This window comes from Monodon monoceros, unplaced genomic scaffold, assembly GCF_005190385.1.
Source record: "Monodon monoceros isolate NGI ecotype Baffin Bay Population unplaced genomic scaffold, NGI_Narwhal_1 Super_Scaffold_10, whole genome shotgun sequence".
Lineage (NCBI taxonomy): Eukaryota > Metazoa > Chordata > Mammalia > Artiodactyla > Monodontidae > Monodon > Monodon monoceros.
In genome coordinates, this window is record NW_021703766.1 from 4659910 (window position 1) to 4682710 (window position 22801).

General features: G+C 50.4%; 1 protein-coding gene across 5 annotated transcripts in view; it reads left to right on the top strand.

Moving 5' to 3' along the window:
- The window catches only part of MBTPS1 (membrane bound transcription factor peptidase, site 1), a 49886-nt gene that overhangs the window by 23151 nt on the left and 3934 nt on the right, over positions 1–22801 (top strand). For all 5 annotated transcript variants that reach the window (XM_029244173.1, XM_029244188.1, XM_029244181.1 and 2 more), the window contains 13 exons: positions 1540–1642; positions 3071–3222; positions 4556–4717; positions 8634–8778; positions 11549–11737; positions 12172–12344; positions 12834–12949; positions 13443–13599; positions 14327–14451; positions 15144–15221; positions 18249–18389; positions 20161–20292; positions 21156–21282. In XM_029244173.1, the coding sequence (XP_029100006.1) occupies positions 1540–1642; positions 3071–3222; positions 4556–4717; positions 8634–8778; positions 11549–11737; positions 12172–12344; positions 12834–12949; positions 13443–13599; positions 14327–14451; positions 15144–15221; positions 18249–18389; positions 20161–20292; positions 21156–21282 (1800 nt within the window). The remainder of the gene's footprint in view (positions 1–1539; positions 1643–3070; positions 3223–4555; positions 4718–8633; positions 8779–11548; positions 11738–12171; positions 12345–12833; positions 12950–13442; positions 13600–14326; positions 14452–15143; positions 15222–18248; positions 18390–20160; positions 20293–21155; positions 21283–22801) is intronic.

The window sequence follows — 22801 nt, forward strand, 5'->3', positions numbered from 1 at the left end:
ACACTGGTCACTCTTCTGAAATCCTGTGACTCCTGTGGGCGGTCCCCGTGAGGGCTTCTCATCAGAGAGCTGCTCGTGTTTAGTGTGTCAGGGGCATCTCGGGAGAGGAAGCCCCGGTGTCAAGACTCATGTCTGCCCACAGAGCCTCACAGCATCTGACGTCCGCCAGCTGCTGGGTAGGCTGGGGGTAGCACGCGGTCACGGTGGCACAGCCTGAACGGGTGTGGCTTACTGCGGGGCCTCGGGTAGGGCTGGTCACGTGACAGTCATGCACTTGAAGAGCCCGGTTATTTATCGGAGGCGTGACGCTGCCGGACATGTCCCCACAGGTACCCCTTCTGGGAGCTCTCTGGGGTCCGGCACCCGTGATGCTTAGATTTCATGGTGCCAAGGAGTCTGCAGCTGCACTTCCCCCTTTTCAGCACCAACAAAGATTTTCTGAAGCTTTCCCCTGATTTTAAGGGTGTAAAGTATAGGGATTGGCAGGTAGAGGCAGGGTGGGAAGCTGGTGTTTTTTGGTATCAACTTCAGTGGGAAATACTGCCAGTGACTTCTGTTCTAATCTCTGCTCTTTGATGTCATAGAAATTTGTAAACTTTTACTATCAGCCAATTAACAAATCACTGTTGGTGCTTCTGAACAACCAGCTGGTAGCATGCTGGCGGTGGGTAAGCTAAGGAGGTGATGCTAGGGTCGGCCCCGTGTGGTTGAAACAGTAGTATCTTGCTGCTGCTATCGCTTCAGCTGCTCGGATTCAGTTGTGGTTCAGGAGTTCATTTTGTGGTGGTGGAGCGGAAATAGATAAAGCTTGGAAGTGCAGTTCCATAAGTGGTTGTTTCATACTTTCAAATAGTTCATCTTGACTTACATCTTGACTCCGTAGTTTAAATGTTCGTGTCATTGCGGATCTAGTGCCCTTGAAGTGCAGGGGAGAACTGCATGCTTTTTCGCGCGCATCCTTCCCGCTGAGGAGCCTGGGGTTACGGAGAGATGAGTGGTCCCCACGGTTCCCATGAGGAAGGGGGACACCTGCCCGAGAGCCGGGGAGAACTTTCACTTTCTGACGGTGGCAGGTGCACGTGTGTGGCTGCAGTTCCTTCCCAGAGGAGCCAGGGACCGAGCTGGGGCGGGGGGGAGGGGGCTGCGCTCGCCGCAGTTGGGAGGTGGTGTACGGACGTGTACGCAGGTGACGGTGCTGGTAGTGGCCAGTCTTGTGAAGCTCGGAGGAAGGGGGCTCCTGCACGCCTGGCAGTAGTGAGGGCAGAAGAGAGTCTTAGGCCGGAGGGCGATAAGTTGACAGGGAGGAGAGAGGGAGGGGAGGAGAGAGGGAGAGGAGGAGAGGGCGTCCCAGGTGTGGGGAGACCACCGGGCCGGCAGAGGTGGCAGTGCCGGGCCAGGCCCTCACAGCCGCACGTGCCTCGCCACGGGAGAGCTGCTGCGGGCTCCGACCGTTCTGGGGCTGCTTGCCCTTGTTTGAATCTTTCATTTAGACTGGTTCCTCTCCCCCGCCTTTTGTGTCTTTTTCTTGCCTCGATGCAGCACTCTGAATAACCCTGCTGACCAGATGGATGTGATCGGAGTGGGCGGCATTGACTTTGAGGACAACATCGCCCGCTTCTCGTCGCGGGGAATGACCACCTGGGTAGGCGCTGCTCCTTTAGTCCGGCGTGCCCGCGGGAGCCGCGTGCCAGGGCCTCGGGGCTGTCTGTGAGCACGGAGAGAAAAGCAGCCTGGAGGCAGCCCGCCACGAGGACGCGCTCTGGCGCCTTCGTGTCTGCCGTGTCCCCGTGGCGCAACGGGCAGGTGCCGGTTCTCACTGTGTTTCCCGGGTCCACTTCTTTTTAACTTGTTTCTGAGTAACTCGTCATTTCGGTCGGTTGGATTCATGTGCACTGGTCCTAACTGGTAGGAGGAGGGCCAGCAGTCCTCCGTGCTGGGTGGGATGATTTTTTTTGGCCTTGGAAAGCAGGAGAAGCCAGTGAGCACGGCTTAATATCAGCTCCCTAACGTGGGAATGATTGCATTTAGCTGGACAAAATTGAAATGACTCTAGCAAGGTAATCAGTTCAGCTGCGCGAGCTGTAATTATGTGGCCGACTCCTCCCATCTGAGCAGAGCTGGGGTCGCTCCCTCGGGCGGCACTTGGGGACCCTGACCTGCCCTCCGCGTCCTCCTGCTGCCCCGACCCCCCTGCCATGTCCTCGGCCTTTATCGAGGCCTGTGTTTTGACGGCATTTTGAGAAACGTTCCTGAATAATCTGTGGGGCTGCAGGTGAAGATGTCTTTGCTCAGTGTCCCGCGTGTGAGGATCCAGGGCCCATTTATGCTTGGTTGCCGGGAAGAAGTTTGTCACTTCAGATCGGTGTACTTCTTTCTTACAGAATATAACTCACTCCTATTGTAATTCTCACAGAATATAACTCCTATTGTAATTCTCACAGAATATATATAACTCCTATTGTAATTCTCACAGAATATAACTCCTATTGTAATTCTCACAGAATATAACTCCTATTGTAATTCTCACTTTGCCCCAGTTTCTGGGAAGCTTAAGAGAGTTCTCAGTTAAACTCTTATCCCAGGTTACTTGTACGGTTATATACTCACTGTTCTAAGTGATCCTTTCCCCTCTGGTGACAGATTGAAATAGCCAGTCATATCATGTACTTTTTTCCTTGTAAAGGAAAATGTTTCTTTTTTTTTTTCCTAATTTTAAATTTTCTGATTTTTCTAGCATATTTCTAATTTTAAAATTATCTAGAAATAAATCAGTTTCCGGTTTTCAGCCTTGCATGTTAGCAAAATTTAAAATACTCACTTTTAAAACGCTTTATGGCATTACTGTCATGCTGGTCATTACAAAACGCACCAAAAATAATTTTATTTTGTATACTGTCATTTAAGCTTCTTCTGAATTGCAGTGAATTTCAGATGAAAACCAGCATCGTACTGAGGTTACAGTGTGTTTAGCTGACCCACGTTTCTGTTCTGGTTTTATTCACTCATAACTGCACGTGGCCGTGTGCCAGTGTGTGTGCCGTGGTAGAGACCACCCTGCTTTTGTTTACAGGAGCTGCCAGGAGGCTATGGCCGCATGAAGCCTGACATTGTCACCTACGGCGCTGGAGTGAGGGGCTCCGGCGTGAAAGGCGGGTGCCGGGCGCTCTCGGGGACCAGCGTGGCTTCCCCAGTGGTGGCGGGCGCTGTCACCTTGCTGGTGAGGTGAGTGTGGCCCGGCTGGGAGGAGGTGGCGTCAGGGGACCAGGAGCTGAGTCTCGCTTGTCACCAGCTTGGCTGGATGTAGAGCACATCCCGGGGCCTCACCCCGTCTCTACAGAAGAGGCAGGAGTCCGTTCTTTCTTAGATGGTTCTTGTGGGCGTTAGATGAGCCCGTCAAGCCTCCTGCTCTCAGAGGAGCGAGGAGGGGAGGCCGTTGTTTCTTCCGTGCCCAGCCCAGCGGCTTCTCTACGTAGAGGTGTTTTCAGTGGTGAGGAAGCTTTTGCTTTCCTCATCTCCCTGCAGCAGGTAAAATGCCTCTGTGGTGGGTCAGAAGTGCTTTTATGGTGTGAGAAGGAGCTCATAACAGATGCCGAGCGGCAGAGAAGCGCTTCTTCGTTTCCAGCCTTAGAGCCCAGCGAGGAGCCAGAGCCTGAGCCTGGTCTTGCGCTGTCGGCGGGAGGGGGGTTGTCAATCTGTGGCTGAGCTGTGGGCAATTCTTTTTTTCTGCCAGTAAGACTTGATGCCGCTTTCCTCCCCTCACTTCTCCTTAAGTCGGATCTCCCATCTGGACCTATTAGAAAAGGTCCACCTACACTCCACGACCACCCATCATCGTAGAAAAATACGTAGCAACTTAGTAGAGTCAGTTTTTCCTTACTGTTTACTGGATTTTCTCCCCTGCATTTAGGGGCGTAAAATTTACTTGTATTTATAATATGTAGATACGCAAAAATGCGTGTTTTAATGCTGGTGTTCTAAAGCAAGTGAGAATGTCTGGGCGCCGCTGCCCGAGTCCAGCTGCGTTCCGATGATGAACCCTCTGCCAGGCCTGTCCCACCAGGGTGACACGTCACACACAGGCCTCCAAACAAAACAAGCACTTGGACGCAGTGGGCCTCACTCCGAGGCCAGGCCTCTTGGCCACGCTGCCTCGAGTCCCCGCAGGACCCACCTCGATCCTTCCCTTCTCCCGGCTGGGCTGCGTCCACGTGTCCGGAGCCTGTAACTCCCACCTGTTCTTGTCTCCTGCAACCTCTGAGGTCGACTGTTAAGTTAGTGGGAAGATGTGTTTTCCCGATCGATTTAGTAAAAACAGGCGCTAGCCCAAGAGTCCGTGTTCTCACAAGCCACGCGGAAGGCTGATGAGTGGTCAGTCCCTGGGCAGGTGCAGAAACGAGCACGTTCGTTCGCATCTTGCATGAGTTTTACCGAAGAAGCTCCTGTTAGATACAGATCAGGATTGGAGGTCACATGACTGCGCACGAACAGGGTAGGGATAGTCTGGTTTTCATTCTGTTGCTGACAGAAAATGAGCGAATATGGTATTTGCCCCCAGCACAGTCCAGAGACGGGAGCTGGTGAATCCGGCCAGCATGAAGCAGGCCCTGATTGCAGCAGCCCGGAGGCTGCCCGGCGTGAATATGTTTGAACAAGGCCACGGCAAGCTGGACCTCCTCAGAGCCTACCAGATCCTCAGCAGCTACAAGCCACAGGCCAGGTCGGTGTGCTTTCCTTTTGAACAGGCCTTTCTTCTCTGCACCGGGCTCCTCAGCACAGAGTATTAGCCTCCACGTGGAACCGGCCCCGATCGCACAGTGCTCGGGGGCCTCGGGGAGAGCTTTGCAGTGCTGCTTCTGCTGGGGCGCTGCCGACAGGATTGCTCCCCACTTCCTCATGTTCTGCTGTTTGTAACGTCAGGGGTTTCCTTTCCTTTGAAATCGTCTTAGGTTTACAAAAATCTGCACAAATCGTACGGACGTTCTCATATACCCTCTTCTCGGCTTCCCCTCAGGCCAACACCTCGGTAGTCTGTGATTCCTCTGTTAGAGCCAACAGGTGCACGCTGATGCTGTGCTGGGGTTAGTCTGCAGACAGACGCTCAGTGGCCGGCTCCCCTCGTGTTCTTTGGTCCAGGGTCCAGGCCCCACGTTGCGTGCAGTTGCCATGTCTCCCTGGGCTCCCCGGACCCCTGACAGTTCATGTGTCTCGTCATTCATGACTCTGAGTCCTCTGATGCTTTCTTGTGATTAGTGAGGTTCTGTATTTTTGGCAAGAATTCTTTTTCACTTCTTATTTTGAAATGATTTTAGATTTACAACAAAGTTTTAAAAATTGGTGCACGAGGACTCATGAACCCTTCACTACCTTTCCCTGACGTTAGCAACTTACATAACCACAGTAGAAGCCTCAGAGCCTGGACGCTGGCACTGATACGTTACCATCTACCAACCTGCAGACTGTATTTGGATTTCACCCAGATTTTTCCCACCCACGTCCTTGGCCTGGTCCAGGATCCAGGCCAGCATCCACGTTGCATGCAGTCGCCGCATGTCCTCGTTCTCCTCCAGCTGGGACAGTTGGCTCAGTGTCCTTCCTTTTATTCTGGGTGCTGCTCACCTGCATCATGAAGTTTAGGCGATGTGTCAGGCTGGACCCTCCAGGAAGCAGGTGCCAACGTGGACTCAGACGGCCAAGAGACCTCCTGGGGGAGGGGCCTATGAAGGATGAAGGGGCGAGGAGGGAGGAGGACCCTCACACCCAGCACAGGTCTGAAACCTTCCCAGTCACCGAGATTCCCTGAACCGCCGTCACCTGGTAGAGGCACCTGTGTCCCCCAGGGCTGGGCCTACGCTGGTGCCCTCTGCGCTCAGTCCTTGGCACAGATGTAGTGGAGGGTCCACCGGCGTCCATCAGCTGGGCTCTGCAGCAGGAGATCTGGTGCCGTGGGTGGCTCTGCCAGGTGTCCACTGCAGTGACTGTCCCTTTGTGACTGCGAAGTGTCTTGTGGGGATGCCCTTGAAGGTGATCTTGTTTCTTATAGCACAGGGAACTCTACTCAGTGCTCTGTGGTGACCTAAATGGGAAGGAAATCCAAAAAAGAGGGATGTATGTATACGTATAGCTGATTCACTTGGCTATGCAGTAGAAACGAACACAACGTTGTAAAGCAGCTATGCTCCAATAAAATAAAAAAAAGAAACGCAGATGATCTTGTTTCTTAACATACTTTCCATCACTAAGTTTAGCATCCTTTGATGGTTCCTCCCTGTAACAGTTCTTACTGTAGAGATTGTCCCATGGTGATTTTCTGTTTCTCTCATTCCCTTCTGCATTTATTAAATGAAATTCTGCTGTAAGGAAGAGCTGTCCTCCCCTCTTATTTATTCAGTTATATCAGCTTGGACACATCGGTACTTATTTTACTCTGTGGGTTATGATCCATTAGTGTCATTGTTTATTTTATTGCTCATTTGTCCCAGGTTTGGCTCTCTAGGGCTCCCGCTGGTTGGCTCCCGTGTCTTTTCAGCATGTCTCCATCAGTTGGGGGGCACTGTCTCACTTTTTGGCAGCATTTCCGTGCCCAGTGTTGGTATCGCTTCTTTGCCCGAGCAGCCCTGGTCCTTTAATTGGAGAGTGGGTTTAGAAACGGACACCTGGGCACCAGGTGTGCTCTTGGCAGCTGTGCTCATAGCCCCTTTCAGCAGACAGAGCTGGCAAGTGTCTGCACACACACACACACACACCTGTACCTGTTTCTATGTCTGTCCGTGAAGTCATCTGTCTCCTGATCCCACCTGACGCCATGGCCCTCCTCTTGAGTCTTCCTTCTTGCTGGCTATCCTTCTCCAGCAGCCGGAAAGCTGGCTGTTACTCGCCACGATGTTCGTTTGCTCAGTCCTAGTACACACTTGTGGACAAGTTTTCGAACTGCTAGCTCGTACCGTGCTGAAGACAGATATACTGACCAGAGGATTGTGTTTGTGTGTAGTTCTTTTTATCTTTAGCTTTATAGCATGTAGTCTACTGTTTGTCAGAGTGATTTAGGTTAATATCTTCCTCCCCACCACACCCCTTTCAATCTGGTTTTGCTGTTTATTTTCAATGCAGTTGAGTTCATTTGTTAGCATTTCTATTTCTTTTCGGATTCCTCCCACATCCTGGTTGATTTCAACTAGTTATGTATCGGGTTATGACTCTAAGGTTGGAACTGCACACAGAGTGCACCGGGCCAGGTATGGCTCCCCTCAACCCTTCTTTGCCACTCCCCCTGCCCCTTTCCCTCCACCCCCATAGGTAACCACGCCATTAGTTTTTGCTTTATCCTTGCATTTCTTTTTTCACACACGAGCAGATACATACCTACCATCTCATATGCCCTTTCTTACGTGAAGGACAGCATTACTATAAATACTCTCTTGGACTTTTTTCACTTACCAGTATCCCGGAAATCACTTTGTGTCGGTTCACAGAGATCCTTCTCCTCCTTTTTCTTTTACAGCTCCATAGTGTAGATACCTTTGTTTATCCAAGCACATATCTATATATGGGCGTTGAAACTGTTTCCAGTATTTTGTCATTTTAAGCTGCTTGTGCCTGTGCATTTTAGTTTTGTTGGAGGTGTGTCTCCAGGGAAGATTCCTAGAAGTGGGGTTGCTGGGTCCAAGCTGAGAACAGAGGGCACTCTTCCAGGTCTCTCGCTTGCCCTCCAGAAGGGCTGTGCCGTGGGAGCTCGCCTGTCTGCCCGGAGCCTCACCTGCAGTGTCCGGCCATGCTCTCCTTTCTGCCAATCTGACACGTGAGAAGTGCTATCTCAGTGTTGTTCTAATTTGCCTTTCTCAGGTTATGAGTGAGTTTGAACACTTTGTCTAGAGTTAAGAGCTGTTTTTATATCTTTCTTGTGAAGTGTTTGTTCATTTCTTTCACCATTTTTCTCTTCTGGGGTTTTTGTCCCTCGGTTTTTACGCGTTCATATGTTAGGGTGAGCAACCCTTTATTGCAAGTATTTCTCCCAGTTTGTTGGTTGCCTTTATTAGACTTTGTGAAAGTGTTTTCGGCCATGTGTTTTTTTCTTTTTTAACAGCCGTATTTGTTAGCCTGTCGTTGCTGTCGCCCCTGGATTTTGAGGCACAGGAAGCCTTTCCCTGCGCTGAGGTGAAGGAGGGACTTGCCCATGTTTCCTTCTAATGCCTGTGGGCTTTCTTTTATTTACTTGAGAGGATCTGATCCATTTGGAGTTTATTCTTGTGTATGGTCTGAGGTGGGGATCTAATTTTATCTTTTGCCGAATGACCACCCATTTGTCCCCGCTCCAGTAATTTAAAAGTCCATCTTTGCTCCAGTGCCTTGAGACTGAGTCCCAGGTCTGCTCTGGGGCTGGTCACATACTCGTTCTCCACCAGCCGCAGCCACCAGATTCCAGGCTCGCAGAGGGGAGAGGTGATGCCCACGCATCCCGCTGTGCTGCCAGTGAGGCAGGTTGGCCGGGAGGCCGCCCCAGCACAGGGCATGTTCTGAAGCCAAGTTCCCAGACCTCAGCCGAGGGCAGCCCTGGAGGCAGGCCCTTCCAAGGCTCAGGGCCGCCCCGTTGATGCTTTCCGATGCCATCTACTGTAACACTGGATTTTTTGTTTCAGTTTGAGCCCCAGCTACATCGATCTGACCGAGTGTCCCTACATGTGGCCCTACTGCTCCCAGCCCATCTACTACGGAGGGATGCCAACGATCGTCAACGTCACCATCCTCAACGGCATGGGTGTCACAGGAAGAATCGTAGACAAGGTGAGACTGCCCTCTGGCCAGCGGTGAACTTAGACGTGGCCCAGATTTACTCCTGCAGTTAAAAGGGACAGGTCCTCCTCCTGTCTGGGTGCCGGGGGATTGGAAGTAGTGGTTCGTTCTCCCCTGAGTGCTTTGTATGTAAGTCGGGATACAGTAATGAGGCCAGTGTGCCACTCTTCTACTTTGGCATCTTGGGTTTGACTCCTGAATCAGCTAATTGCATTTGAATCTTCATTTTTACAGTTTCCCGTCTATAATTAAAGGCTCACTTATAATTATTTTATTGTTTAATGAGGACACATGGGCCTTCATGTTTAGAAGGCATGGTCTTTATCTGAATTTTGTGTTTATAATTTGTTTTACACTTACTACATAAACATTATCACAAAAATAAAGGATCGGGAAAGAGAGCAGAAAAGCGACTTCAGCCCTACACACTCTAGAGCCACGATTTGAAAGAAAAAGTTCAAATCATATTTTCTAACAAAGCACTGTAGTTGTTTAAATAGGTGTATTTAAATTGATTCAGTGCCCACCAACACTTACTGTATTCATCCTTGCTTTTTCATTTCCGAGTCCCTCACTTCATCTATCTCTTGATCGCAGGATTTCACTTTTCATGAAGCTATCGCAGAAAGTACATTTCTTATGATTTCGTGATATTAATAAATCAGTTGCCTGAAGGAAAAAAAAAAAAAAAGGATCTTTTCCAGCCCTTATCTGAAATAGATATTTCTAGTTATCTTTGTGTGGCAGACAAAAATTTAGTCTTTTTTCTTTTTCAGTCCTCACGTTATAAACATTTAAACATGTTACTATATATAAGCACCGAAGTTCTTTCTAATGGTTGTTTAATACTATGTAGAATTGTTGAATCGTAACGTGCTTACTGTTTCTTCTTGCTTGAACAGTTAGGTGGTTTTCAACTGTAAACATCTCACTGAATATCTTTGTATATATCGTTTTCTTTTGTTCTGAATTATTAACATAAACTCCCTGGATTAGAATCCCAAGTAAGAGGGTGTGAACATTATTAATGGCTCTTGGTACGTAATACCAGATTCTTTTCAAAAGAGGTGCATCAGCTCAGACTGCCACTGATGGTGTACAGAGGGGTAGTGTCTCTGCTCTGGTGGTATGTCCTTTTTTTCCCAGTTGCATGAGGTTTTAAAACATTGAGATAAAATTCACATGCCATAAAATGCACCCTTTTACATTGTGCAGTTCAGTGGTTATTAGTATATTCACAAGTAGTGATGCAGCAACCATCCTACTGGATAATTCCAGAACGTTTTCATCACTTGAAGGAGCAACCCCTGTTAACACTTCCCATTCCCCTTCCCCCAGACCGTGGCATTTCCTAATCCCCTTCTGTCTCCATGAAGTTCCCTTTTCTGGACGTTTCCTACAAGTGGAGTGGTATATTACGTGGTCTTTGTGACTGGCTGCTTTCACTGAGCGTAATGTCTTTAAAGAGGCTCATCTGCCTCTTTATATAGTGTATATAAAGTGTATATATAGTGTTTATAAAGTGTATATAGTGCTTCCCTCCTTTTCATGGCTGAAAAGTGGTTCATTGTATGGATAAGACCCCGCTTTGTCAGTCGTGGGCATTTGGTTTGTTTCTGCATGGTTCATCTTTTAACTTTAAATCTACGGGGGGTAGTCGGTACCTTGTTTAATGATTTGTAAGGTGCGTGTCTGCATGTTTGTTTACTGATTATATTTCCTCTTGTGTGAATTCGTGTTTCATTTCCTTGGCCCATTTTTCACTAGAATTTAGGTTGTCCCTGTCAATCCGAACAAGATCTTCATTTCATAGAGAGATTAACCACTGTTGTGTGTCATGCAAAAAGATTGCCCAGATTATTGTTGTCTCTTTAATGTTAGAGGTGGTTTAAAAACTTGGGGGGTGGGTTCTGTAAAAGTTTCACTTTTACATGTAGTTGAATTTTCATCTTTTGTGAGTTCTTCTGTTTCAAAAATTAGAAGCTTATCCCTCCAGAAATATAAAAAAAAAATCTCAATTTTATTTTCTACTCACTTTCCTTTTATGCTCGTTAAATATTTAATGTTTTCACCTGTGTTAACTTGCTATGTGTTATAAGCGATGGATAAAAGTTAATTTTCTTCTCTATTGTTAACCAGTGGTCTTGTGCCCTACGAATGCTTTTCTTCTTTTTAACAGTTTTTTTTTAACATGCCGACTCGCTTGGGGGGAGTATGTCGTTGCACTCTGGCTTGTGAGGGAAATGAGTAGTTCAGGTTAGCTTGAAACGTTGGTTCGCTGTGCGAGCTGATGTGCGTTTCCCATCTCGTGCTTCCCTTTCGCCTGCCCCCAAGCCTGGAGAGGCCTCCTCCGGGCGCCGCGCACACTCCGCCTGCCCGGTCACTGGCCCAGAACCTGACTGGTGACACTTTGCAGCCGTGTCATTTTATTATTTTATTCCTTTCAAGCAGTGTGATTTGTTAAGCATACAGCCAGTTGAGATCTAACCCCAAACCTGGGAATATTCTTTTCTGTAAGTTCTCTGCGGATGCAAGCTCTTCGTCAAGCCGTGTGTGTCCACACTCCCTGCCTCCTTTTAAGCTTGCGGGGAACTTGTCTTTAAAGGCGGGGTTGGTCAGCGGCGGTGTCCCTAGGCCCCTCCGGTGGGTGACGGCCTGGCGCTGCACGGCGGCCTTGGGCATGGGCTCCGTGGTACCGGCTGAGCGGGCGGTGACCCGGACGGAGCTTCTCACCCGAGCCTCTGCCACTTTCCTCCCGCAGCCCGAGTGGCAGCCCTACTTACCGCAGAACGGAGACAGCATCGAGGTGGCTTTCTCTTACTCCTCAGTGCTGTGGCCTTGGTCGGGCTACCTGGCCATTTCCATCTCCGTCACCAAGCAGGCCGCCTCCTGGGAAGGCGTCGCGCAGGGGCACGTCACAGTCACCGTGGCTTCCCCGGCGGAGGTGGACGTAAGTGCGCGCGCGGGGGCTCGTGGGCAAAGGGGGACGGGCTGAGCGCCGGGCGCTGGGCTGTGAGGCGCCGTCCACGGGGTCCCGGCCCGGCGAGCAGGGGGGTCACAACCCGCTTGGTGAACGGGGCGTGGGTGGGCTGTTCTGTGCCAAATTTCAGGCTTAAAATGATTGTAAAATGTAAGGCTCGTGCTATGCAGTCTAGTCGTTTTTAGGAACCAGGTGCCTTAAATTTGAATTCTGAAACCATCATAATTGAATTCATAATTCTGAATGGAATTAATTATGATACACGAATGTCCACTCCTACCGTTGTTGTGAGAAATTCTTGTGTTCTGTTTGGGTTAAATTGATAAATAGAAGTGAGGTTTCCAACCTGAAAACCTGAAAGTTTCTTCTGAGCCAAGGGGACGTTTCAAATTTATTTTTTTCAGTCAAACAGTGGTGCAGAACAGACTTCAACAGTGAAGCTTCCAATTAAGGTGAAGATAATCCCCGCTCCTCCTCGAAGCAAGAGGGTTCTCTGGGACCAGTACCACAACCTGCGCTACCCGCCCGGCTACTTCCCCAGGGATAACCTGAGGATGAAGAACGACCCTTTGGACTGGTAAGTGGCCGCCAGACCCGGCCTCCGTCCCCGCCACTGCCCCTGTCCTTCCTCCGCGGGGCTGGGACAGGAGGAAGGGTGATCAGTGGCAGTGATGTAAGGTCACCTGTGTGTGACCACCCTAGTTCACTCCCAGCATGTCTGCGTTGCCATGCTGAACTTGTCCAGTGCAGGTGGTTGTTGGCCTTTTACACCCGTGCCACCGCGAGAGTGATGCTTCAGTGCCCTTTACGAAACATTTCTTTGGCCACACCTTCTCGTCATCTTACCTCCTTCGTGCTTGTGCCGCGCAGGTGATTTCCTGTTATCACCCACTTTATATGCCGCCCGGAGAGAGCTGGTCTGAAAGGCTGACTTTCGTGCCAGTGGACTGGCTCCCAGGCCTCTGTGGGCGGTGGGGCTGCTCCTTCAGAAATGCGCCCTGTGGCCACGCGGCTTTTATTCCGAGTAAGGACTGTTGGTTTTAGTGCCGGGCTTCCTGTGTTTCAGGAATGGTGACCACATCCACACCAACTTCAGGGACATGTATCAGCACTTGAGAAGCATGGGCTACTTCGTCGAAGTCCTCGGCTCCCCCTTCACGTGCTTTGACGCCAGTCAGTACGGTGAGGGACACCAGGTGCCGGCGCGGCGGTCCCGCTCAGCTGGGGAAGTGTGGAGGCAGGGTAGGCTCTCCCGTTCCCAGTGGCGGCCAGGACCAGAGAGAGTGGCCCATGTTCCTAGCGTTCAGCTGAAATGAGAAGCTCTCAGAATCACTGGGCACAAGGACATTTGTACACTCCTGTTGTATTTTTTATTTTAATTAAAAGAAACTCTAGCACAGAATTTTGCTTCTCTTCGGGTGAGTGAATATCCTTCACGTAGAGCATCACCAGTGAAACAGGCCGCAGCTGGCTGGTGTCCGCGTACTGTTGGACCCTGATCCTTTCTTTTTCACCCCCTTGTAAAGCGGAACAGGGCACAGGCCAAAGTACTAGAGGCCAGTGACTGGAGTTGCTGAGGCCAGTGAAGTACCGTGCTCCTGAAACGGTGATGTCCTGTGGGTGCGGCCCTGTGGGTGCGGTGGCCGCCGCTCTCACCCTGGGCTCTGTCCCTCAGGAACGCTGCTCATGGTGGACAGCGAGGAGGAGTACTTCCCCGAGGAGGTGGCCAAGCTCCGGAGGGACGTGGGCAACGGCCTCTCGCTCATCGTCTTCAGCGACTGGTACAACACGTCCGTGATGAGGAAGGTCAAGTTTTACGACGAAAACACGAGGTACTGATACGAACTGGTGTTTGGGTAAGAAAGTTGACTCTCTGGGAATTAAATTCCACCCAGCAAAGACGTAGATTGTTTGGCCTGTCGGCGGTCCTTTCGGCTGTCAGGTTCCGACAAGCTCTCTCTTCGTTGGCGGAGATGTTCTTGAAAGTTGCTTGGGAAAGAAGTAAACTGCTCACTGAGCCAAGTTGTGACTGAAAGCGTTCCTTGTCCTTGTTGATCTTAGACCCTTCGGCTTTAAATTTCTGTTTAGTTCTTTTCCGCTCTCCCACCTCTCCTTTACCGAATCTGTGTACATTTAAATGCACCGAGAAGACAGTTATTTAAAGAAACCTTTCAGTAGGTTGGTTATCGCTGAAGAATTCCCGGTGTGTTATGAATATCTCATCCTTACGATGTGCGTTCTTTCTTCAGAGTCTGTGCCTTGAACTTCATGAGCTTCTTTCTACGTTTACTGATCCTCTCAAGGTCTAGGCTCTACATGCAGTGCGTTTATGTTAAATGTGGTGCATTTCATGAAATAAATTGGGCTTTGCTTTATTCTGCACACTGGCGGGAGCATTTACATTGCAGTGTTAGTGAAACCCAGGCAGTTAGGCTCGTTTTTAGCTGAAACCTAGTGTGGAGGGGCTGGACTCTGGTGGGAGAAGTCAGCTTTGTGACAAAAATATCAGGCGTTTGTGGGACGCTTCAGTCCTTCATTAAGTCCCTGTCATTTTCACAGGCAGTGGTGGATGCCGGACACCGGAGGAGCCAACATCCCAGCCCTGAATGAGCTGCTGTCGGTCTGGAACATGGGATTCAGCGATGGCCTGTACGAGGGGGACTTTACCTTGGCAAACCATGACAGTAAGGTTTTGTGTTTGTTTTTAGTAGGGCTCATCATTCCCAGAGATGGGCAAGCAGAAGCCGTGCGTCTTTGAAGTCTTAAGTTTCAGAGAGAGAGAATGATGTGATATCACCTAAGTAAGCAGGGTCTGTGGAGAGAACTGCGCAGTGTCTTCACAACGGGCACCTGTAACACTGGGTGTTGACCCTAGTTTTTGTCCAGATTTTTAAAATGAAAATACTTCCTGTGAGCATTCCTAACCCACCTATAAGGTTCTTTGTGTCCTGTATGTTCCCAAATATGTCATACCCCCCAGGCCCCTGATAATGTATAAATTCTGTTTATGAAATAATGGCATATCTCATTTAAGAAGTCCCCCCCCCTTTCATTTTGGTGGCTAGTTTCTAAAACAATATCTTGAACGTTACTGTCACTAACTCTGCTCATCCTGACTTAGGTTGTCCCCAAGTCGGACAGCTCCAACTTCTAAAATCTACCCAGAAACCTTAGATTAATAGAATAATTCAGCTTGAATTTTGAGGTAATTACTTGCAGTTTGTGTGACCAGGCAATAATAGCAGCTCCTCTCTTAAGATGAGAAGCGATTTTAGAAAATACATAATGCCTGTAGATTGCATCTGTGGTAAATGCGTAGGTGCTGCTGAAAGCATTCAGTGTTTCTAGGTTCTAACTTTGAACGACTGTTTTCTAGTGTATTACGCGTCGGGGTGCAGCATTGCTAAATTTCCAGAAGATGGCATAGTGATAACACAGACATTTAAGGACCAAGGTAAGGAATGCTATTCGTATACTTTCTGGTTTCCCTTTTTCTTTCTTTCACTCTTTTTTTTTTTTGCAATACGCTGTGGCCTCTCCCGTTGCGGAGCACAGGCTCCGGATGCGCAGGCTCAGGGGCCATGGCTCACGGGCCCAGCCGCTCCGCGGCATGTGGGATCTTCCCAGACCGGGGCACGAACCCGTGTCCCCTGCATCGGTAGGCGGACTCTCAACCACTGCGCCACCAGGGAAGCCCTCCTTCACATTTTTTAATCATGGGGGGTTTTTTTTGTTTTTTTTTTTACATTTAACTTACTGATTTTTGGCGGCGTTGGGTTTTCGTTGTGGTGTGCAGGCCTCTCACTGCGGTGGCTTCTCTTGTGTTGCAGAGCCCAGGCTCTAAGCCCATGGGCTTCAGTAGTTGTGACCCTCGGGGTCTAGAGTGCAGGCTCAGTAGTTGTGGTGCACGGGCTTAATTGCCCCGCGGCATGTGGGATCTTCCCGGACCAGGGATCAAACCTGTGTCCCCTGCATTGGCAGGCGGATTCTTAACCACTGCACCACTAGGGAAGCCCAATCACAGTTTTATTACATGTAATTCACCTACCATAACATTCACCCTTTTAAAGTGTGCAGGTCAGTGATTTGTACTTTTCACAAGTTGTGCAGTCATCACCACCATCTAATTCCAGAACATGTTCATCACCAGAAAAGAAACCCCATACCCATTAGCAGTTTGGATTTTTAAAAAATTCTTTGCAGGATGTGTATGGTACTTCAGGTGAGAGGTCTTGTGTAATATGTTCTGGGGGATACGTAGAAAGATAAGACAGTCTCTTGCTACTCATTGGAATATGTGTGTAGTGACCACTGCAAAATAAGTTGACTTTCCTACAGGAGAAGAGGGGCTTTTGAATATTTGTAGGGTCTTTTTTTAAGACTGTCTTCAAAGTTGCTTGAAATTTTTGTTACTGTTTATGAATTGTTCTGCTCTGTGATTGCCAGATTACTAAAATTTTAGAAAAATGTTGACTGTGCTTTGAACTTCTTAACTGTGTAAACATAAAGAATACTACAGTCATCTCCTAAAATTCCCTGAAGAATTAGAAGGGAAGAAAGGTTTTTACCTTCAGTTTTGCCTTTTTACTACAGACAGCCATCGCCTAGGAAGGCGAACGATGCCACGTCCCCTGGCATCAGTACCTGTGACACTGCTGAGCGCGCTGAGCAAACCGGGGTGCGGGAGGAGCGGGGTGCCCCGGGCTGCCTCTGCCCTTCCCGAAGGTGGCAGCCGCCCCCGTCCTGCCCAGGGTGGTCTTCTCCCAGCCCCGCCCTCCAGAGCCAGAGTTCCGCACCATGTGTCCCTCTCACCTGTACGAGGCTGTGAGAGAGTATTCCATGACCGATGTGATGGGCTCATGGAAACTCACAGGCTGGATCCATTTCCTCCTGCAAGTTGATATTTTCTGTTTCAGAATGGAAGGCCCCCTTCCTTGTGAAGTTTGTCATTTTCTGTAACTGGAAGTCGGGGACAGTTTCCCTAGTTGAAAATGACAAGAAGTCAGGATTTCTCACTCATCGGTTTGTGTCCGCAACGTATAATTTACTTCTGTGTTGCCTGGAAGGGGCTCTTTCCTTCCGGTCAGGGCAGAGTCAGTCAGTAAGTAGTTCTGTGTTCATAAGGGTATATTTTAACTTGAAGAACATAAATGATCCTGTCTTCCCAGTCCCCTGGCACAGTTTACTGTGGCTTAGTAATTCTGAGATCCGTTGCTCACAGGGCAGTGTTGCTTCTGGAAACTCCCCTGGGGTGAAGACCGTGTTCTCCTTGTCAACTTGTTGCCATCTGGTAGCTCCTTGTTTTGTGGGGGGGGAGAGGAATCAAAAGTAGGTTTAAGGGTGCATACTTTATTTTGGTGTTCTGCTAGCCTGAAAATGGAAATTAATTACCTGGGAATCCTTTTTAAGGGACTTTTTATTTCCAAAGAGGCTTTAAGTTGAGCAATCTTTTGGGTACAAAATAGGAATTTGAAAATCTGGGTTATGCTGGATCAACATTTTGTTTCTATTGTCAGAAACAAAACTGTCAAACCACGAGGCCAGGTGGCAATGCTGTGTGCACTTTCCGCATGTCATCTGTTTTACTGACGTGTCTCTCCCTCCCAACAAAGAAAACCTTGTTTTCCCGTCCACTCGGTTCCTAGTAGGATTATACGTAGAGAGCAGGAAGCGCTGCATTTTTAGAGCCACAGACATTTTAGGTGTGACCAGCGCAGTGGATGCTGGATCTTGGTGCAGATGTGTGTCGTCTCCAGTGTGCGGGATGCGTTTGCTTCAGGGGTGGAGACTTTGATTATGTGATGGTGTCACCAGCAGTTGCTGTGTGGCATCTGTGCACTGTTGGCTTCTTGATGTGGTCAGCGTTGTACATTGTGTTGTCTGTTTGGGCAGAGGTGAGAAGTCTCTGCTGTTGGAACGTTTGTACTGTATTTATGAGATTCATGTAACAAATGCCTTAAATCTAAACTAAAACTACGTGGGCGTATGTTCTAAAAATTAGTTCTGGTTGTCCTAGCTTTCAGGTATTCAGCATGAAGCCTGGGCACCAGTGTGTATAACTGTGTCCAGAGAGGCACCTGTGTGTTGGGCAGGAGCTGCCCCTTGTGTGTGTGATCCGAAGACATAAGCCTCTCAGCATAATAAGAAGAGACAAAAATTTGGGTTTGGTGGATAAAAAGGGAGAAGCAACGCCTCTAGGATTGTGAATACTATGTACCACCATTTCAAGTGAAAATGGAAAAGGAGGATTATGGGAATATACGTATACACATACGTGAATTTTGCTACAGCCCAAATTAGTGGCACTTTACACGTTGTTTTCTTATCCTAAAAGTTGGCACTGTTGTGATTATTGGATTTTGCTGTGGGTTTTTTTTTTGCAGGGGGGTCATATGGACTAAATGTCAAGGTCAGCGGCATCTGGAAAATTGTTCATTCCTCCACAGAACCTCTCACTGCTGTTTCTGTTGTGTTGTTTCAGGACTGGAGATCTTAAAGCAGGAAGCAGCGGTGGTTGAAAACGTCCCCATTTTGGGGCTGTATCAGATCCCGGCCGAGGGTGGAGGCCGGATCGTGCTGTACGGAGACTCCAATTGCTTGGATGACAGTCACCGGCAGAAGGGTGAGGAGTGCTGGTGCGGCCGCAGCGGGTGGGCCTTGGTGGCTTTGAGGTTCCTGCCCCTTCTCCCCCTTGTCCCTGGACAGGCACCCATGAGATGCTGGTACATAGAGGCTGCTCAGGTGAGCCAGGTGCTTGGGATGTTCTGATAGGTATCTCGGGCTGGGCGTGTTTAATGAGCAAAACAAAAGCGCGCTCGCAGGCTGCGCTGCCCTCCCCTCCACGCTCCTTGTGCTGAGGCCAGCGGAGGCCAGTTTACCCAGTCTCTGCCCTCCCTGGTGTCCCCCTCTGGAGGCTGTGTCCCTGGCACTGCCGCGCAGTCCCCCTCTCAGGTCTGACCCACCCTCTTCCAGCACTTGGCCCTCATCCCAGACTCGGGAGTTTTGGCCCTCGTGAGGGGTGCTTGGTATCATCGCTGGGTGTGAGGTGGGGGCAGAGAGGGAGAGCTAGTCCTTAGCGCCCCTCCTCTTCCTCAGCCTCTCTCGATGCACCTTCAGATCTGGGGGTTTGAACTCGGACGAAGACTTTCATTTTTCTCATTTTGTAAAGGAGGCATGGATGGGTGCAAGTGTTCCGTCTCTTTGCTGGTGAGATGATGACTAGACCAGACCAGAACCTAGTCTTTCAGGTCCCTGAGGATGGGGGGCAGGAGGGGCCGGGGGAGCCGTGTCCTCATGTGCAGGCAAAGGGGCCGAGGCGGCTTGGGCGTGAGCTGGGCGTCTGCGCTGCGTCCGTCCCCCTCTCTCTCCCTCTCTCGCTCTCTGTGATGTGAAGGTCAAGTGACTACGTTCCTAGCATTTCATATAAATCCATAGAACGTTTTCTTTTAAAACAGTCCAAAGTGAAGGTTAAAGTCATAGTTGAAAGATTAATGTTTTATTTCTACAGAGATTGTCTTTTAAGACCTGAGATCTCTGGTGAATCTTTATGAAAACTGTAAATGCCTGAGAGACTGTCCTGGTCCTTACACTTCCCGTGTCCGCCTGGAGGAGCTTTTGGGGCCGGGAGCACGTGACTGGATGCTCCGTCGGGAGACAAGTGCTTCCTGCCGTCCCCTCTCTGTGACCCTCACCCCGTCCGCGCTGGTGTTGATGGGATGCAGGGAGGTGGCCGCTGGGGAGCAGTGATCCCAGGTTTAAAGTCCGTGCAGCTCCTCGTCTCCTGATAGGAAGGATCCGTCCGTGTGGCCCTGTGACGGAGGCTGTTGAGTGCAGCCCAGCACCTAGACTCCCTGGGATGACCCCCCAAAGTAACTGACCATTTTCAGCTTTCCTGCTCTGTGGTCGGGGCCCACTGACTCAGGGCGGCCCAAACTGCTAGACTTTGTACTTGCGTTGACCTTGAACCCACCTCCCTGTGGCGTGCACCCACTGGTCCTGGCTCTACCCTCACCTGAAAATCTAGATCCCTCCCCCAGGACAGCCTGCGGGTGTTGGCGGGAGCTTTGGTGCCCGGTTCTCCCCTCCTCTCTCGCAGACCCCCAATCTCCGGGCGGTTCTGCTCTCTGGTGGCGCATGGTCCCATCGTCCCGCAGGAGCCCCTTCTGTCCCTGTCGTGAGGAACCCAGAACTGAGGGGCGCCTGGGGGCTGGGAGTGAGGCCCGCATGGGCTGCCGATGACCGTGGAGGACGCGAGTGTCTCACGAACAGGGCTGTACTGGGACCCGACCTTCTGCCGTCCCGTTTCCCCCTTGTTCGGGGGCCAGCTTTGATTTTCCTGTAGAGGTCGCTGTAAACAGGTCTAGTTGCTAAGCAGCCTGTTGCTGAACCCACAGACTGCTTCTGGCTCCTGGATGCGCTCCTGCAGTTCACATCGTACGGGGTGACGCCCCCCAGCCTCAGCCACTCGGGCGCTCGGCAGCGCCCCCCCAGCGGAGCGCGCTCGGTGGCTCCGGAGAGGATGGAAGGTGAGTGGCCGCGGGGGGCGCCCCCACCCGTGTCCTCCCACGAGACAGGCTCCCACAAGACGGGCTCTTGGGAGGAGCGGCCGGCAGCTCAGAGCGCTCTCTAGGTACCAGGCACCAGCCCGGGGCTGCTCACAGGGATTAATCTCTAAGCCCTCTCCGGACCCTTGAAAATAGGTGCTTCTTTCCGGTTCACAGAAGAGACAGGGCCCCAGGTCGCCTAGCGGGTGACAGCCCGGTAGCCGCACAGCTCGAGCCCCCTCCTCCCAGGCTGTCCCTGGACGCTCGGTGCGAGCCGCGGTGTGGTTCTGAATTTCCCAGTAGCTGCATTTAAGGACTAAAAAGAAACAGGTTAAGTTCATTGTGATAAAACTCTTTAGCCCCACTCACCAGAACGCCATTATTTAAATATGTGACACCCACCCTCTCAGTCGCTCAGTAGCCACACGTGGGCACTGGCTGCACTAAGGGACGGCACAGATCTGAGAAGCAAAAAGAATTTTGAAAGTGCCGATTTTCTTTTTGGCCTGAGCATTAAATATTTGAGAAGAGGAAGCTGTTTCCACGAAGTGTATCTACAGGTTAGACTCCTCGAGTACAGCCTAGTGCGTGTCATTCCGGTCAGTGGGGTGGCCCGGCCGCTGCCGTGTGTACAGCGTGGCCACCTTAGAGGGAGCGGCTGTCCTGATCTGTTCGCTCACTCTCGGCAGCAGCCAGGCGTCACCCCCGAGCACCTGGCAGACAGGTGAGAAGCGCGTGTAGTGGGCCTGACGGCCGGGAAGCAGACAGACAACTAATGAAGCCTTGTTTCCTCCCTGCATCTTCTTAACAACGATGGCCTGGTCGTTGGCATGGGTGCTGCCCAGGGAACCATCTGCACCGGTACTCCAAGGTCCTTGAGGCCCGGCTGGGAGGCCCTGAGCCTCGGGCGCTGCCGGCCTGTCCGCACCTGTCGTGGGCCAAGCCACAGCCTTTGAATGAGACGGCTCCCAGGTTGGTGACACTGCTTTTCCACTCCTGCTGGGTTTATGATTCATTGCCTTTTTTTTTTTTTTAATAAGAGGGAGCGGAATTTTACTGACATCATTATCGAATAATCAAGTCTAGCTTGTCATTTTGTGACGTTTTTTTAAATTAGCGAACTCCCGTATTGACCTTTGGAGTTATGCACCCTGGTGGTATCCTGCATAAAAAGTGCTTTGGGTAATTAGCCTCCCGTTAGGTTTGGTTGGTTCTTGGTTAAAAAGCTTGTGATCTGACAGTGATGTCCCCTTGAAGGGAAGCTCTGGCTCCCTTAGTTCGAGGTTCGGGAGTTGAAAGCTCCCCATGTGTGGTGTTGATTCTGGGATACAGACAGGGTCTTTCTGTGTCACACCCGGGAGCAGAGACTTCAGGAGTAGATCTGGGTTCTGGCCTGTTGCCGGGCCCGGAGTTGCGTCTGTGCCCTCACCCTGGGCTGAGTGTCGTCCCTGGTAAAGTGACTTCTTAACCATGACAGACGTTGATCTGCCTGCTTCTCCATCTGTCAAGCTCAGCCTCTTCATTTCTGTCGTTTCCTTTCAGAAGCCAAAAATTGAGTGACCCCTGCTGTTTCTCTGTTCGGGCAGAAGAGCCAGCTCAGGCCGCTGGTTCCAGGTTTTCTCTAGATCAGTCCCTCTCCCTGTTTCTCTCCTGGGCATGGCTGGCCCCAGCAGGACAATTTCCTGCTCTGGTGAGGAGATTTGAGGTCCTGGTACGGTGACGCAGGGGCCCATGTTCTGGGCGTGGCTGCGGGAGCAGTCCCACCCGCACGGCTCCCGCTTCCCCGAGCGACGCCGCGAGCAGCTGTTTCCCCTCACAGGCAGCACGCCTCACGCGCGCGGCAGGTTCCCCTCGAGGGGGGCCCTTGCCTTCTCTCCCCACCCCAGCCTGCCCACTTTGTTTGGGTCTCCGTGTGTACACGTGTTGGGGTGTGTGTTGCAAGGCACAGGGAGCCACTGTCTACATTGTGAGCCACGAAGAGGGGTCTGCCTGCAGGAGGCCCTGAAGCTTCCTTTGCTTTACTGTCATGAACAGAAGCACTGAATGCGCCACTCGCTCAGTGAGTGATGAGCACGTCATCTTTAGAACATGCTCGATGGAAAACAGAATTGTAGATTCATTACACTCTTGTCAGCACTTTTGGTCCTGAAACTTTAATTACTGAGTACTTTTCCATTTCAGTTACCATGCCATCATTTAAAAATTTCTGATAAGATTCCATTTTTACATCTCATTTATTTATAACCTATCATCATTCTAGTATTCACACCAGACTTGGACTCCAGCTGTGGTCAGCAGTTCATGCCCAGTGGACAGTGGCTGTTGGCAGAGGTTCCTGAAACCCAGTTATCCTCCACAGTGCTGCTCGGGGCTCTGAGCATAGATAACAGTATCCTTGGTGTCTGCGTGTCCACGTCGAACAACGCGTCAAGTCCCAGCCTGGCCCGTCAAGGATGCTGATGCTGTGCGGCTCCTAGAATTTGATTTTCAC